Here is a 15,795-nt window from a genome sequence, read left to right as displayed (position 1 = left end):
TTTCTCAACATTTCTAAGCATAGAGGATTTGTCCCTGTTCCCTTGATTTTCTTGTTTTGTCTTTATTGCTTATATTAATGAACTTATTGTTGTTAATAGCAGGGGCAATCCAGTATCCTATGAATCAATTTCCTTCCACCCATTTAACTGTTTAAGGATTATAGTTTTGACAGACAATACTTTTAAAGCATTCTCTTAGCTACCCAGCAAATGTTATAAAGTCTTTGTTGAATTAATTCCATCCTAACATCTGTAATGAGAAGAATGAATAATCTTGAACAACAGGAGGAAGAACTACTACTAAGACAACAATAAACTTCCTCTTTGAGGGAGATGGATGATTTAGAAATATGAAATATGAATGAAGAGATGGATGGATGGATGGATGGATGGATGGATGGGTGAATGAGTGAATGAATGAAATTTGAGTCCTGAGCAGAAATGTTTTGGTGAAGTCCTTTTGTCCTCTGTATAATCTCTTGAGGAATTGTACTGAACTGTCTGAGCTTTTGTTATCTCACAGAAAGTTCTTTAGAAAGAATGTGGGAATGTGACGAATTACTCAATGGAAACACCTACTCGGATGGAGAAATCTTTTTAACTTTGCTTAGTTAATTCTAACTGCCAGACTCAAAAACATTTCTTCTACAGAAATGTAACCGCATCAAGCATTCATATTGGCTGGACTCCATACTAAGAGAATTCACTTTCCTATTTTACTAATCACTGAATTTGTGTCTAGATACATGCATATCACAGTTACTCATCATTTTACATAAGTGAACATACAGTGGGACAAAAAAGTATTTAATCAGCCACCAATTGTGCAAGTTCTCCCACTTAAAAAGATGAGAGAGGCCTGTAATTGTCATCATAGGTAGACCTCAACTATGAGAGACAAAATGAGAAAACAAATCAAGACAATCACATTGTTTGATTTGGAAAGAATTTATTTGCAAATTATGGTGGAAAATAAGTATGTGGTCACCTACAAACAAGCAAGATTTCTGGCTCTCACAGACCTGTAACTTCTTCTTTAAGAGGCTCCTCTGTCCTCCACTCATTACCTGTATTAATGGCACCTGTTTGAATTTGTTATCAGTATAAAAGACACCTGTCCACAACGTCAAACAGTCACACTCCAAACTCCACTATGGTGAAGATCAAAGAGCTGTCGAAGGACACCAGAAACAAAATTGTAGACCTGCACCAGGCTGGGAAGACTGAATCTGCAATAGGCAAGCAGCTTGGTGTGAAGAAATCAACTGTGGGAGCAATAATTAGAAAATGGAAGACATACAAGGCCACTGATAATCTCCCTCGATCTGGGGCTCCACTCAAGATCTCACCCCATGGGATCAACATGATCACAAGAATAGTGAGCAAAAATCCCACAACAGCACAGGGGGACCTAGTGAATGACCTGCAGAGAGCTGGGACCAATGTAACAAAGGCAACCATTAGTAACACACTATGCCACCAGGGACTCAGATCCTGCAGTGCCAGACGTGTCCCCCTGCTTAAGCCAGTACATGTCCGGGCCCATCTGAAGTTTGCTAGAGAGTATTTGGTTGATCCAGAAGAGGATTGGGAGAATGTCAAAAGTAGAACTGTTTGGTAGAAACACAAGTCGTCGTGTTTGGAGGAGAGAGAATGCTGAGTTGCATCCAAAGAATACCATACCTACTGTGAAGCATGGGGGTGGCAACATCATGCTTTGGGGCTGTTTCTCTGCAAAGGGACCAGGATGACTGATCCATGTACAGGAAAGAATGAATGGGGCCATGTATCGTGAGATTTTGAATGCAAACCTCCTTTCATCAGCAAGGGCATTGAAGATGAAACGTTGCTGGGTCTTTCAGCATGACAATGATCCCAAACACACTGCCCAGGCAATGAAGGAGTGGCTTTGTAAGAAGCATTTCAAGGTCTTGGAGTGGCCTAGCCAGTCTCCAGATCTCAACCCCATAGAAAACCTTTGGAGGGAGTTGAAAGTCCGTATTGCCCAGCAACAGCCCCAAAACATCACCGGTCTAGAGGAGATCTGCATGGAGGAATGGGCCAACATACCAGCAACAGTGTGTGCCAACCTTGTGAAGACTTACAGAAAACGTTTGACCTCTGTCATTGCCAACAAAGGATATATAACAAAGTATTGAGATGAACTTTTGATATTGACCACATACTTATTTTCCACCATAATTTGCAAATAAATTCTTTCCAAACTAGACAATGTGATTGTCTGGATTTGTTTTCTCATTTTGTCTCTCATAGTTGAGTTCTACCTATGATGACAATTACAGGCCTCTCTCATCTTTTTAAGTGGGAGAACTTGCACAATTGGTGGCTGACTAAATACTTTTTTGCCCCACTGTAAGCTTCCAATTGAATATTGTTTAATTATATTGACTGATTTTCATGTTCATTCAACAATTGGATCAGTTTCATTCTCAAAGAATTTGGTAGCTGCAATTTTTCTCCTATTGAGGGAATTCCAATGATGGCTTACCCAAGCATTTTGGTGGATGAGGTGTCCATTCTTGTGCTTTACACTGAATCCATTCAGGTCCTTCCAAGATATAAACAGGGTTGCACCTGTACTGCACTCGGTCATTTTCCAGATACTTGGCTTTCTCAGTGCTCACAATTTCTCCAAAGTCAATCTCATCTGGCTCTTCACATTCTGAAATTATATTTACATTAAATTATCTTACTTGCTTAGACAAGCTTGTGTTTCCTATTTACTCTGTTGAATTGTGAGATAACAAATTTCCCTCCTAGATAATTAGTTCCCACTATTTATTAATTTATTAATTAATAAATCAATACCTGCTAGGCACTTAATGCTCACTACAGGTAGTCTTTGACTTACAACTCATCACTTAATGATGTTCAAAATTCTGAAGGAGATACTTGCAACCTGAATTTGAAGTTGCAACAGTCACCCACCACAATGGTCACATGACTGCATTTCAGGCACTTGGTAACTGGGTTACATTTGTGGTCATTTATATCATCTTGTAGTCACATGACCCTGTTTTATGACAGTTTTGCCAAAACCCAGCATTTATTTCCAGCAAATCATTACTTCTCTTAACAACTGCAGATTTGCTTACTAACCATGACAATTTGCTTAATGGTCAGTACAAAAAAGGTCAATCACTGACTGACTTGCTTTAAGACCATAACAAGTTATGACCATGATGGGCAGGCTCCAAGTGGGTCATAATTCAAGAACTACCTGTAATATCCAACATTCCCCTTCCTAACCTAAGTATATCTGAGGATAGGGAGGTAGAGAGAGATTGAAGGGCTATTAAACTTGCCCCCCCCCCAAAGTATCCTCTTTGTATGTGATTCTGTGGAATTTCATCCTTGTCAGTATTTTGGCTTACCCTGGGTGGCAAGAATATTTCTGACAGTTTTACTTATTGGATTTTCTTCATTAAACCTTTCTTAATTGTAATCATCCTGTCATCTTTCTCTGCATACTTCATCAGCAACATCTGATCAATTTTTTTTTAATGCTGGCAACATTTCTTTTCCCAGAGAAATCAAACCATTGGTTACTAGTATTGGCCTTGATATTAATTTCTTACAGGGTAGATTTGATTTAAATCAAGTTGATTTAAATCATGATTTAAATCACTAGTAGAAAGGCTTGATTTAAATCAACTCGATTTAAATCATAATTTTTAAAGAGCAACTGTCATCTCTGTCTCGCAGCAGCTCCTCCTCTGACCAGCTGTTGACTCATCGACAGTCCCATTCACTTTAATGGGAGGGCTGGTGATGCGGCAGTGACACAACAAGGTGAGGGGCATGGTGGGCAGCAGGTGAGTGGATGTCTGCTAACAGGAGCTGCCATGATGGATCTGAAATGACAGGTGCTCATTAAATGTAAGGACTCATTCTTGCTGGTAGTTAGAATCTTTAATATTATTATTTGCAAACAAAATGAAGGTTTGCTATTTAGAAAAATAAGCTGTCAGGTTAGTAAAACAGAGATATCAGCAGTGATTTTAGGTTAATATGTTAATCACACATAGTTGGAGAACTACTCAAATTCTTTTATTTAATTAAAACAATAACATTATATTACATATTCTTGTATTTAAACATCAATGTTTAAGCAAATGAAACAGAAATGGAAAAGAAAAACAAGCTTTCCTGCTTTATCAGGCCCCAGATGATTTCTCAATTTAGAGTGAACAAGTCCAAAGGAAGAGAATATTCTTTCAATGCCAGCAGAAGAGGCCACAGTGCTTAAAAGTGAAATAATTACTTCAACACTTTCTGAATCCAAGTGCTTAAGTGATTTTCATCACTTTCTTTAAAACCTCATCAGCAAACATATATTTCTTGAATGGTTCCCCCTTAGCTCTGAAGCTCATTATAGTTGGCATTAGAGATGGATGATTGCTGGATACCCATACCATGGCTAACTCCTCTTCTTCAGCAATTAAGGTTTGTCCCTGGTACTGGATATTGACAATGTTTGTGAATGAGCTGGAGACAGTGCTTGTCCCATTCGCTTTTTAAAATCTTGTAATTTCTGCTTGTCAGTGTGTAGTTGTGTTTTTAAGTGCTCGCTCAGTTCCTTCCAAATTTCAACAGCATCAGCCATAAAACTACTATTTTTCTGGATTTTGTTTAAAGCTTCAGAAACAGGTTTCAGGATGTTCAGCATATGTTCAACATTTCTCTTAAGCCCTATGTTGAGGATTTTGGCTGTGACGGTGCCATCTATTTTTTCTCGATTTTACTCACAAAATCAGAATAGGACAGTTTTTTATATATTGTTCAAAACAGTCTACTACAGAGTTCCATCTAACATCTTGTGGGACAGTTAACTTGGTTATTTTCAGATCTGATCCTGCAAAATGATTGTTACGGAAGTATTTAGCAATTTCAACAACATTACTCTTTATTTCTGGGATATAGAAATTTTTGGCTAGGAGATGCATCAAATGACCACTACAACCATATATTATTAGTTTGGTAGTTTCTTTATGTTGTTCTAAATTTCTTCTCATTTTGGACACATTTGCAGCATTGTCTGTGACCAAACCGCGTACTTGACATTTGAATTTTTTTCCCGCATGTTATGATAACTTTTGCTGCTACTTCTTTTAAGTATTCTGCTGTGTGTGCATTTCCTGAAGTATCTATTGTTTCTGCAAGGAATACATACCCTTCTTCTGTTGTTATACAGGTACATACAATAGGATCATTGTGGACATTATTCCACGCATCAAGACTTAGGTTAACAATTTTACCTTCTAGTTGCACATTGCATAATTTCTTCATCATATACTTTAACCAGCAGTTTTCCTGCAACATCTTATCTACTTGGTGGACTATATACTCGTCTCAATGACGGAATCATATTAACAAAGCGTGGGTTTTCAAGCACATGGAAAGAAGAGTTTGTTGCATAAACAAACCGAGCAATTTTTTCATCAATTAACTCTTTTTCTAATCTGCTGGTTTTTATCTATGGTGGTGGTTCCAGATGGTTTCTTTCTTTTAGGTGATATATTGTGGATGTGTGTAAATGATGTGATTGATGCACTATCCTGGAGAGATAACTCTGAAACTGTAGAACAAGAGGATGGCAATTTAGATAATGGATAGTTTCCAGAATCTTTTATGTTGATGGTGGTTTCACCTAAACAAAAAAGTCAATGCTGTTATTTTATTATTTAAACCATGTATGCTTATTGTGAATTTCTCATTGTATTCACACACAGTACAGCCTAAAAAAGAATATTTGCATATATCAACTCATTATTTCTTTTTTTCTTTTGGCAACTGTATGAAAATGCAGTGCCACGCAGTAACAATAGCAGATATATATTATTGCTTTAGCATAACAATACCTGATGGCAGTCTAACAATTATGGTGAAATAAAATAGTTTACTAACCTGAAGGTCCTGCCTCTTTAAACATGGTCTTTCATCACAGCACTTCTCATGATGTTGTTTCATTCAGGCCATCAGGTCTTGCATGTCTTGTTGCATTGCTTGCATTTTGCACGCATACCTGCTTTACCCGTAGGTAGAGGAACATTAAAATATTCCAAACTGGGACTCTTTTACAGCCTCCTGCCATTTTGCTCCTCAAGGGAGGAATAAAGCACTTCAAACTATGTACAGAAAGATCACAAGGTTTATAAGCTGCTAGAACAGGGGTGTCAAACTGCCGGCCTGCCGGCAGATGCATCACCAGGAAACCACACCCACACCATTGCCAGCAATGGAGAAAAAGCTCTGATATGTCGCACAATGTCACATGAGGTCGGGAGTTTTACATGTCTGTGCTAGAAGGTTTCGCTTTCATTTTTACTGCTTGTCCTTCCTCCTCACACCTTAAGCCTGGTACAGATGCATTTCTCTTCAAACAATCATACAGTTTGTAGTGTACATAGATTTTCAAAACAATGGGATAAAGGAATATTCCTGAACTTTGTTTTATGATTTATCTCATGGTTACTACATGGTGAATGCATCAATGCAGTGCATGTTATTTCAGCTTGCAGAGCTTGGATTCGTTGAATGAGTTTTCCAAAAATGTAAATATTGCAGAATATACAGCCTCATGCTACATAACTGAACTCCATTTTATGCTGAATAAACTAAATTATTAATGTATTTTAAATAGAGAACCATCTTTAAATAGATTTTTATTCCAAAAGCATTTTATTAAAATAAATTTGATAAAAATTAAAAAAAATGATTTAAATAAAAAATCATTTTTATTTCTTTTCTTAAAAAAATCATCAATTAGAAATTTTCTCAATACATATTATTTATAGTTTGTTTCTTTTTATCAGGTCTAAATGCTGCCAGCTGAGAATTTATTTTGTGGTTTTTAACTCGCTCATCTTGTTCTTTCCTTGTTCTTCTTTCTTTTTTAGAGATATGGAACATAGTATGGCTCTGAAAGAATACAATAGAGCAGACATGTCAAACGAAAGGCCTGGGGACCGTATGCGGCCCACAAAGTGGTTTCATGTGGCCCGTGAAGCCATCCTGGAAACGGTGAGGGAACAGCCCCCGCTGCCTTAGCCCTGGCCCAGGCCGGCTGGGAGCCAATGTACAATTTTGTGGTGGCCATCTATGCTGAAATGCATTCACTCTTAGCTCCACAAGGCCGTCTGGAAACAGCGAGGAACCAGTCTCTGCCATGTCGGCCCCACCTCCTGAGTGCATGCTGGGGAGGTGTCACCCTTTATGAGGAATGAAAAATGTACCATCATCTGGCTTGATGGGTTCTGCCCTGGTCCCACCCATTTCTGCCAAAGACCCTCAGATATGTCCCACTCCTCCCAGGCCCCCACAGGCACCCTTGATATGAATGATGTATAGCTGGGCCATACCCACTCCATCCACGCCCACTCAGTAGCTGCCCCCAGGGCAACTACAATGCTGATGCGGCCCTCAATGAAATTGAGTTTGATACCCCTGCAATAGAGGGATAATATACACATACAAGGACACACACACAAAGATATTAAAGTATATAAAGAATGTAAATATACATTTCAAATCAGCCAGGGGAAGAAAATAATTGTAGGATAACTATTTCTAATCCTTCAAGTATCAAATTTGAAAATAAGACCCTGAAACGGGGCAGCATTCGCTACTTATTGTATTGATAAGTTATCAGTTAATATTATAATTATTAGGAAAGCAATACCTTCTATGCTTTCTCTTGATTGAGGCTGGTTGTCCTCTTCCTTTTCCTTCATGAATGACTTTTACAACCATCAAATACACTGATAAATATATGATTGACTCAAAATATGAATATTAGCATGAATATCAGCAAATATAGTCTTAGCTTCAATGACTTCTGAAGTGAATATTATCCTCGTCTTCTTATGAAGGATGTATTCATTGTGAATGTACAACATCTACTAATTTCTTTGTATTTATCCTGATATAAACCCAACATCTTTATAATCACTTTGACTTATGAAGCCTCATTTTAGATATGGTAATCATTTGGTTATTATCATATCTTCTTTATTAACTGAAACAATGTCCCTCAAAATGGGTGTGAATTTATAATACTGATACAAAATATTTTGCTATTCACAAATCAGTTGCTGAAAAATCTTATTTGGAAAGAAGATTAGAATTATAAATCTATTAAAGAATCCAGCATTACAAATTTCCAGAAAGCACAAATAAAAAATGGAACTCTTTACTTTTGCTAAAAGTAACTATTCCTTTAATGAATGCTACAGAAACTATTTCCCTTAATAACCCTTTGATTTCTCTTCTTCTTAACTTACCATTTTGAGAAGAGCAGCCTGGCCAGAGAAAAAAAGCAGTAGCCAGGAGCAGCCAGCCCTTCATAGCTCTTCAGGTAATGTCCCAACCACTAAAATTCAGCTCAAGAGTTTGACTATTTCTGCTGATTTCTCCGAGCTACCACCATCCCTTCCTCCTTTTTGCTTGTTGGTTTGTTTTTCGTTAGGGAACTTGGGAGGAGGAAGTATTACTGGAACAGAAATATGACCTTGATGGCTTTGGGAACTTTGTGTTGCAATTATAACAACAAACAAATCAAGCAATAGTTTAGCTTTTCAGGCGTCCTTCCAACTCTTCAGAAGGAAAAAAAACACCACTTGCATTCCAGCATTAATAAATTCTGAACCTTCCCAAGGTTTCCAGCAGTAGCAGCTAACAACGAAATTATTATTATGACATTTAAGAAACGTTCTTGGCTACGGAAACCATTTTCTCATTCTTCCATGTTTTAACACTGTATTTTTATTATAAATCACCCAGAGAGACTCAGATGAAAAGGATACTGTAGAAATCTAATAACTAAATAAAATTACATTTGATATCTGACATATCTATTTTGCATTTATTATGTCAATATTTGTAGAAACCTCAAGTTTGCAGATATCCAGTTCTTTGGTTAAATTTCTCTGGAGTTTAACAGTCTTCAGTAAATGCAGTTAAATATTAGCCAATCATATCAGAGAGACTGCTTGTACACTTTGGTACCTGTTCTCCCCCCCCCCCCCGATTCTGTAGAACTAGGATTCTGCATCTTTGGTCTGAGTGTCAGATATGTTATACACATACAAAAGTGGTGGAGTTTACATCACAATTTATGATACTGTTTTCATCCTTTTGACAAAAGCATTGAATTCTGTAGTACTTCTAACTTGATACTATTATTTTTAAATGATTCTTAGCTACAGGTTTGTAATTGGACATGTTGGTTATCCCCAAAGTAAATGCTTGTGGAAAGCAGATAAGGCTACAGTAGAAGACACCAAGAGGAGATATATATCACAAAGTTTGTTGCTAAAGAGGTTCAGAGTAATGCTGGAAGAAACAGTAGTTTTTTATTAGGCTCATACATTGACATACATGCTACAGGAATTCTTTATTTTGGATTAAGTTCAGCTCTTGGAAGTCTGTTCAGCAATTATAGTACATACTTCTTTTTTAACATATTAGTCCCTTTGATTAGAAATGTCACTTCTGGATCAACCCCTGGAAATGCTTCTCATTGGCCCAAAATCAAATATGATGTCTGTAGCCTAGAACAGGGCTTTTCAACCTTTTCATCCATTGTACCACTTTTAGGATATGGAGCATCCAAGTACCACCAGTTGCCTATCAAGGTGTCAAAAACTTGATGGCCCATAAAAAAAAAGTGATGAAGTACAGGTAGTCCTCAACTTACAACAGTTCACTTAGTAACTGTTTGAAGTTACAATGGCACTGAAACAAGTGCCCCCCAAGCCACAGCCGAGCAACACACCTGCCTGCCCACCTGGCAGCGCTCTTCCTCCTATCTGAGGTTTTCATTGTTGTGAGCATTTCTGTTGAGGATTGGCAGTGGGGGTAGGGTGGGGGGGTGTTTGGTTTTTATTCCCCCCATCTGCTGAATGGTTGCAGCAGGTTTTGGTCACTTCACATGACCCTGGGACACTGTGACCATCATAAATATGAATCAGTTGCCAAGCATCTGAATGTAAATCACAAGACCCTGGAGATGCTGCAACATTCCAGCTGATCGGCACTTCTTCTGGGCTCAGAAGTGCCAGGATAAATGCCAAGCTCCAGCTGGAGACTGGCGCTGATTCTGGCGCTTTCACTGAGCCCTGACAGTCCCAAAGAAGCATTGATTCTGGCGCTTCCGCTGAGCCGTGACAACCCTGCAGCTCCAGCCATCTCGCACTGAGGCTTGTGTGGTGCTGCCACCAGTTCAGCTCATTCCCTTCCCCGGCTACCACTTTTCTAGGATCACTGGTTGAAAAGCCTTGGCCTAGAAGTACTGCTGGTTGATCCAAAACTGGAAGGGACACTATTAAGCCAAAAATGGAATTGACATCAAGGTCCCTCCCCCAGAAATACAGTTGATCACCCAGAAGTGATCCTCATTGGCCTGAATTGGAATTCCTGTCATAGGCTCAAATCAAGAAGTAATAAGATATATGCTCAAACACTGAAATAATGTCATAATCCCAAACTGAGAAGGCACTTTAATAATTGTTCTTTCCCCTGCATATACTACATATACTCCCATGTAAAGCAGAACTCCACAATTTTAATGACAGGAGCCTCAGTATTGTGCTCTTACTACAAGCTAAGCAAACTTTGGTTGTATTTCTCTCATTTAATTAACAGAATCATAGGCCTTTTTTGTGCAAAAAACGAAAGCATAGCATGCACATGCACTCACCCACACACACAAAGAGAGACAGACAAGCCCAGAAAGAGATAAATACAGATGCACATACTTTTTTAATGCTAGAAAGCAAGCATTTGAGCTCTTCTTTTCTAGCTGGTTTACACAGCACTTCCTGGAACAATATTTTACATTTGAAAAATTGAAAAAAAAACCCTCTATTTTACAAATACATGCAAACAAGATCGTTATAAAATTGTTCCATATTTTTTTTATGTTCAGTTATAGACCGGAATCTTACCAGACTAAAGCACTAATCTCTATAATTATCAGCTATATTTTCTGAAAGGCTAGAGAGGTCTCCCCTTTTGGCCCTGCCTTTTGGCACATCAAAGATTCCAAGCTGGGATTTCCCAAGATGCCTCCTTGGGAAAGACCTCCTCCCTCCTGCAACTCTAGATTACATTCCATCATGTCACCTTCCTCTCCAAACAATCCCACCTTCCTCCATCTCCTCTTCTTAATTGTAATTCTCATGGGAATTAGTTAGTTGGAGTAGATATGATACCTCAGCTGCACAACCATCCTCTATGTCTGCTGAATCCTTCATGCTAGCTGGTTCCTCCTGCAAAATATCTATGCAATTCTTCCTTGCTTTTTCTTGGGAAATGAAGGCTTCAAATTGAAGGCTGAACTTTGCTGACCTCAACATTCCCTTCCTACTGGGGCCCCTCTTTGTAGTAAATGTCTTCACTCATTAGCTCCTCTACTACATCTGGCTTAAGTGAGCTTGGAAGGCCATAGCTTGTCTGGGAAACACCAGTGGAAATGCTCCACCACTTCAGGTACAAACATATATCTTGCATTTATTCTTTTTTTTCCTCATTCAAACTTTTTTATTGGTTTATCAAAATTTAAAATACAAAGAAAAATTCAAAAAAGTAATAGAAAAGTAGAAGGAGGGGGAAGGAAAGGGAAATAAATAGTATAAAGAGGGGAAGAGAAAGAAAAAGGAACCAACTTCTGACACTCTTTACACAATGGAAAGTAATAACATTACAACCACAACTTTTTACTTTTACAGAGCAGTATGTACAAGCCATTTCTATAGCAATAAACCTATATAATTAGCAAAAACCAAAAGAAAATCTCATTTCTTTTTTCATTGCAAGCAGAAAATCCGAAAGCAATTTCAAAATAGAAACAAGGTTAGATATATTCTCTTCTTTGGATAAAAGAATCAGTGTGACCATCTCTGCTTCTCTTTGTTGTGGAGAATAGTATATACTTCTGTTAACTCCTTAATCTTTATCATAGTTCACATTAAGGAAATCCTCTATATAAAATAAAGTAATATAGAGGATATCTTGCATTTTTTCAAGAACTCCTTGCCTCTGAGAAACCCCTAAAATACTGGATTCCCTTCTGTCATCTTTGAGAGTCCAAGATCCCTTCTACTTTGTAATCTTCTTAACATCTACTCTGATTACAATGTGCTTGGCAGTGCCTCTTTCACCAACAACAATGGACAAAAAACATAGTTAATGTCAGGTTCAGAGAACCAAGAATATCATGAGGAATTACTTAAGAGTAGTTTCTTTATTGTTGCTCACATATAGTCAGGAATCTTGCCAAAGCATTGATTGCATAGCTATTAGATATATCCTCTGAAAGACTAGCTCTCTTCCTGTATACCAAAACTATAAGTAGATTTGCTTCTTTGGGGCTTCCGGCACTGCGCAGTAGTGACTGGTCATGGGCTTGTGGACCACTGCACCCCGGCGGCTAATTTTCATCCTGCCTAGAGACCTTAACTCTAATGGGTCCAAGCCACCCTGGGGAGGTGGCAAAGAAAGAAGGGTGCCCAGGCGACTCTGGAATGATGGTGGTTGTTCCCTTCGTCTTGGGGAAAGCCTTCTAACCCGACAGGAGAAAGGCTGTATTTCATCGATCAGCCCAAGCTACTTGCAACCGGAGTCCAAAAGAACTAACCAACACAACAGTAAACAGCGGGCTTGAAATTGGGTGAGGAATCTGATTTTCCCTTTTCTATTCTATACTTAATTTCCTGGAAAAGATCCCCAAGAAGTGATGGGGGGGGACTTCCGCCCAACCCTCGTAATAACAGAAGAGGTGAATTAAAATTTCCATGGAGGATTGAAATATATGGTAGTGAAATAAATATATAAACTTGAAAGTTGAAATTTAATTTTGAATGTTTAAAATTGTTGAATGGTTAAGACTCCTATTTTAAAGACCATTGTTCATACTGAAAACTAAATAGATGCTGACAACTAGTGGTGGATGAAAATTATGACAGTTATGATCTCCATAGAGAACTTGCCACAACCTGGGAAAAGTTAATCTGTGTTTGTGACCTTCAAAGCTTTAATAACAAAGAACAGCTGTGACAAGAAAAAAAAAGACAACAATCTGGGTTGCAGACAAAGAGAGAACTATAAACTTTACAAAAAAAACCCTTTTTTGAACTCTTTAGATTACAAATATTTATTTAATCGGGACTCTAAAGCTATTCACAGAAAAGAAAGAAAACTTCAACTTTTGGTCATCATGGATCAGAGAGATGTAGATAAAACACATCAAGAAAACCTAAATACCTCTCAGGAGGAGATATATAGTATATTGCAATTAATTCAAACAACAATGAGTTCAAATCACAAAAAAATCCAAAATTTGAAAATATAAATCAATCTATTTCAAAGTTAACTCTATAACAAAAAAAAAAAAACTTCCAGGAAACAACAACAGAGAAGGAACAGAAAAAACAAATAAGTGGAGATAAAATTGAAAATAGAGACTTAAAGATGGAACTTAACAAAGCAAGAAAACATGAATTAATCCTAGTGGGAAAAAATTCACAAGAAATGGAAAAAACAACTCATCCCTTAAGACTACAAAATAAACCTGAGGGGGGAAAAACGGATTGGATAAAATGGAATGTAGAGACGTTAAAAACAGCAGAGAGAAAGGAAATAATAAGAGAAGCAGAGAAGAAAAAAAAGAAAAAGATTCTCAAGAAACATGGAAAGCCAAAAACATCATATAAAGACACTTTATTCGATTTACTTTTTATACCTACAGCAACAATCATGAATATATGGAAAAACTTTTTGATTCAGCAAAACACATTGATCAAAAAAGATACTGGTCAAAGGAAAAAGATTAAAGTGAAAATTAAGAAAGTAGATGATGGGATCTATTAGAGAGAATATCTAAAAAGAAACATTTGTTTCAATTTGGTAAAAGAAATAGTAAAGATTTTGAATATCCAGTACATGTCATTGTAAGAGGGATGAATTCCTTAAATAACACTGTATGCTTCCCCCCCCTTTTTTATTTTATTTCTTGATATAAGTAATATAATACTGTTGAAAGATGAAGGAAATGTGTTAGATAAATAAATGTGTTTGAATTTAGTGAAATTATAATGTGTAAAAAAGAGAAAATATTCTGAATAATAGTTAAAGATTAGATGACTAGACACATTAAATGGGATATTTAAAGATTAAATATATATTTTAGTTATGGTTAAAAAGAATAAGAAGTTTTGGGAATGAATATATGTTAGCTTAGGAGGAATATATATTTTAAGTAGTATTTTACTTTCTATGTTTCTTTACTCTTGCTCTCTTTTCCTTTTGTTTACTGTTTTTACCTATTTTTTTAAGAAAGGTAACAGTGTTGAGATGGTTTATATGGAAAAAATGGATTTAAATTTTTAAATGTAATTTACTGTTGAAAAAATCTTAACCAGCAAGAATATTTTGAACTTTGTGGGACAAACAAATTTAAATAAGGACTGTAACAGGATGTATGATGAGGCAACCAGAATGATTAGATAGAAAAGAATACTATACTGATGTGTTCATTATTTTTAGGAATATTGGGGAAAAAATCATATATGTAACTGTTATTTATCAAAATAATAAGAACTGTATTAATTCAAGGTTTGCAAAGAAGACATTTTGGGGGAAAGGGGAAATCAACTAAATGTATGGATTATGGATTAGAGAAACTAATTGTTAATGATTTTTCTTTACAAATGTAAACCCAGACAACACACTATTTACCAACTATTAAATGATTTATGTTTTAAAAAAAATCAATAAAATATATGGAAAAAAATATTTGCTTCTTGTAACCTAATCCTAACCCTAACGATGGTGTATATGTTTTCTTGTTCATTTACTTAGATCTATAAAATAAAATGTGAACAGTAAAGAAATAAATTTGCATCTGTACATTTTATATAATTCTTTTTAAAATTGATTCATTTGATTTGTAGCAGAATGCAGCCTGCAATAACGTTAAGATATCAAACTACATGGACAATAAGATTCTGACATGTCATTACTGCCATTTTTAAAGCCAAATGGCTAAAACTACTTAAGTGCCTCAAAAACTGTAGACCATTCTATCACTGAGCAATATCTTTCTATTTTTAAGATGGCTTTTGAGACAATGACATGTAATAAACTTTAATAATTTATTAGGCAATTCCTGATATTTTGGGATATAAATTCTGGCAGTCAGAATGAACCCGAAGAACCAACATTTTAAATATAGGAGTGGGAATACACTTGAGGAAAGATGGGATATAAATGCAGTGAATAAACAAACTCCCATTATCCTCAGACAAAACAGCCAATAGAAGGATACTGGGAATTGTAGTCCAGCAATGCTAAGAAAGCTCCCATTTCCTTCTTAATTAAGAAAGAAAAAGTTCTAATAAAATGTCCAGTACAGAATTATTTGATGTTTACATGTTGTTGTTGTTAGTTGTGAAATCATGTCTGACCCATTGCGACCCCATGGACAATGTTCCTCCAGGCCTTCCTGTCCTCTACCATATTCTGGAGGCCATTTAAGTTCACGCCTACAGCTTCAGTGACTCCATCCAGTCATCTCATTCTTTGTCGTCCCGTTCTTCTATTGCCCTTAATCTTTCTCAACATTAGGCTCTTCTCCAGTGAGTCTTTCCTTCTAATTAGGTGGCCAAAGTACTTGAGTTTCAACTTCAGGATCTGGCCTTCTAAAGAGCAGTCAGGGTTGATTTCCTCTAGGATTGACTGGTTTGATCGCCTTGCAGTCCAGGGGACTCTCAGGAA

The 15,795-nt window shown here is 36.8% G+C and overlaps 1 protein-coding gene across 1 annotated transcript in view; it reads right to left on the bottom strand.

The window, feature by feature from the left end:
• LOC120301238 (complement factor H-like) overlaps positions 1-8,498 on the bottom strand; it is a 58,703-nt gene extending 50,205 nt beyond the window's left edge. Inside the window, exons 1-2 of the mRNA XM_039328189.1 lie at positions 8,304-8,498; positions 2,510-2,683 (exon numbers count right to left, since the gene is read on the bottom strand). Coding sequence (XP_039184123.1) covers positions 2,510-2,683; positions 8,304-8,367 — 238 coding nt within the window. The 5' untranslated portion in view covers positions 8,368-8,498. The remainder of the gene's footprint in view (positions 1-2,509; positions 2,684-8,303) is intronic.
• Positions 8,499-15,795: the final 7,297 nt, after the last annotated feature.

This window comes from Crotalus tigris, unplaced genomic scaffold (assembly GCF_016545835.1).
Source record: "Crotalus tigris isolate CLP2741 ecotype Arizona unplaced genomic scaffold, ASM1654583v1 scf7180000024372.1857965, whole genome shotgun sequence".
Lineage (NCBI taxonomy): Eukaryota > Metazoa > Chordata > Lepidosauria > Squamata > Viperidae > Crotalus > Crotalus tigris.
The sequence above is the reverse complement of the archived record's forward strand: the minus strand, read 5'-3'. Positions and strand labels throughout refer to the sequence as shown.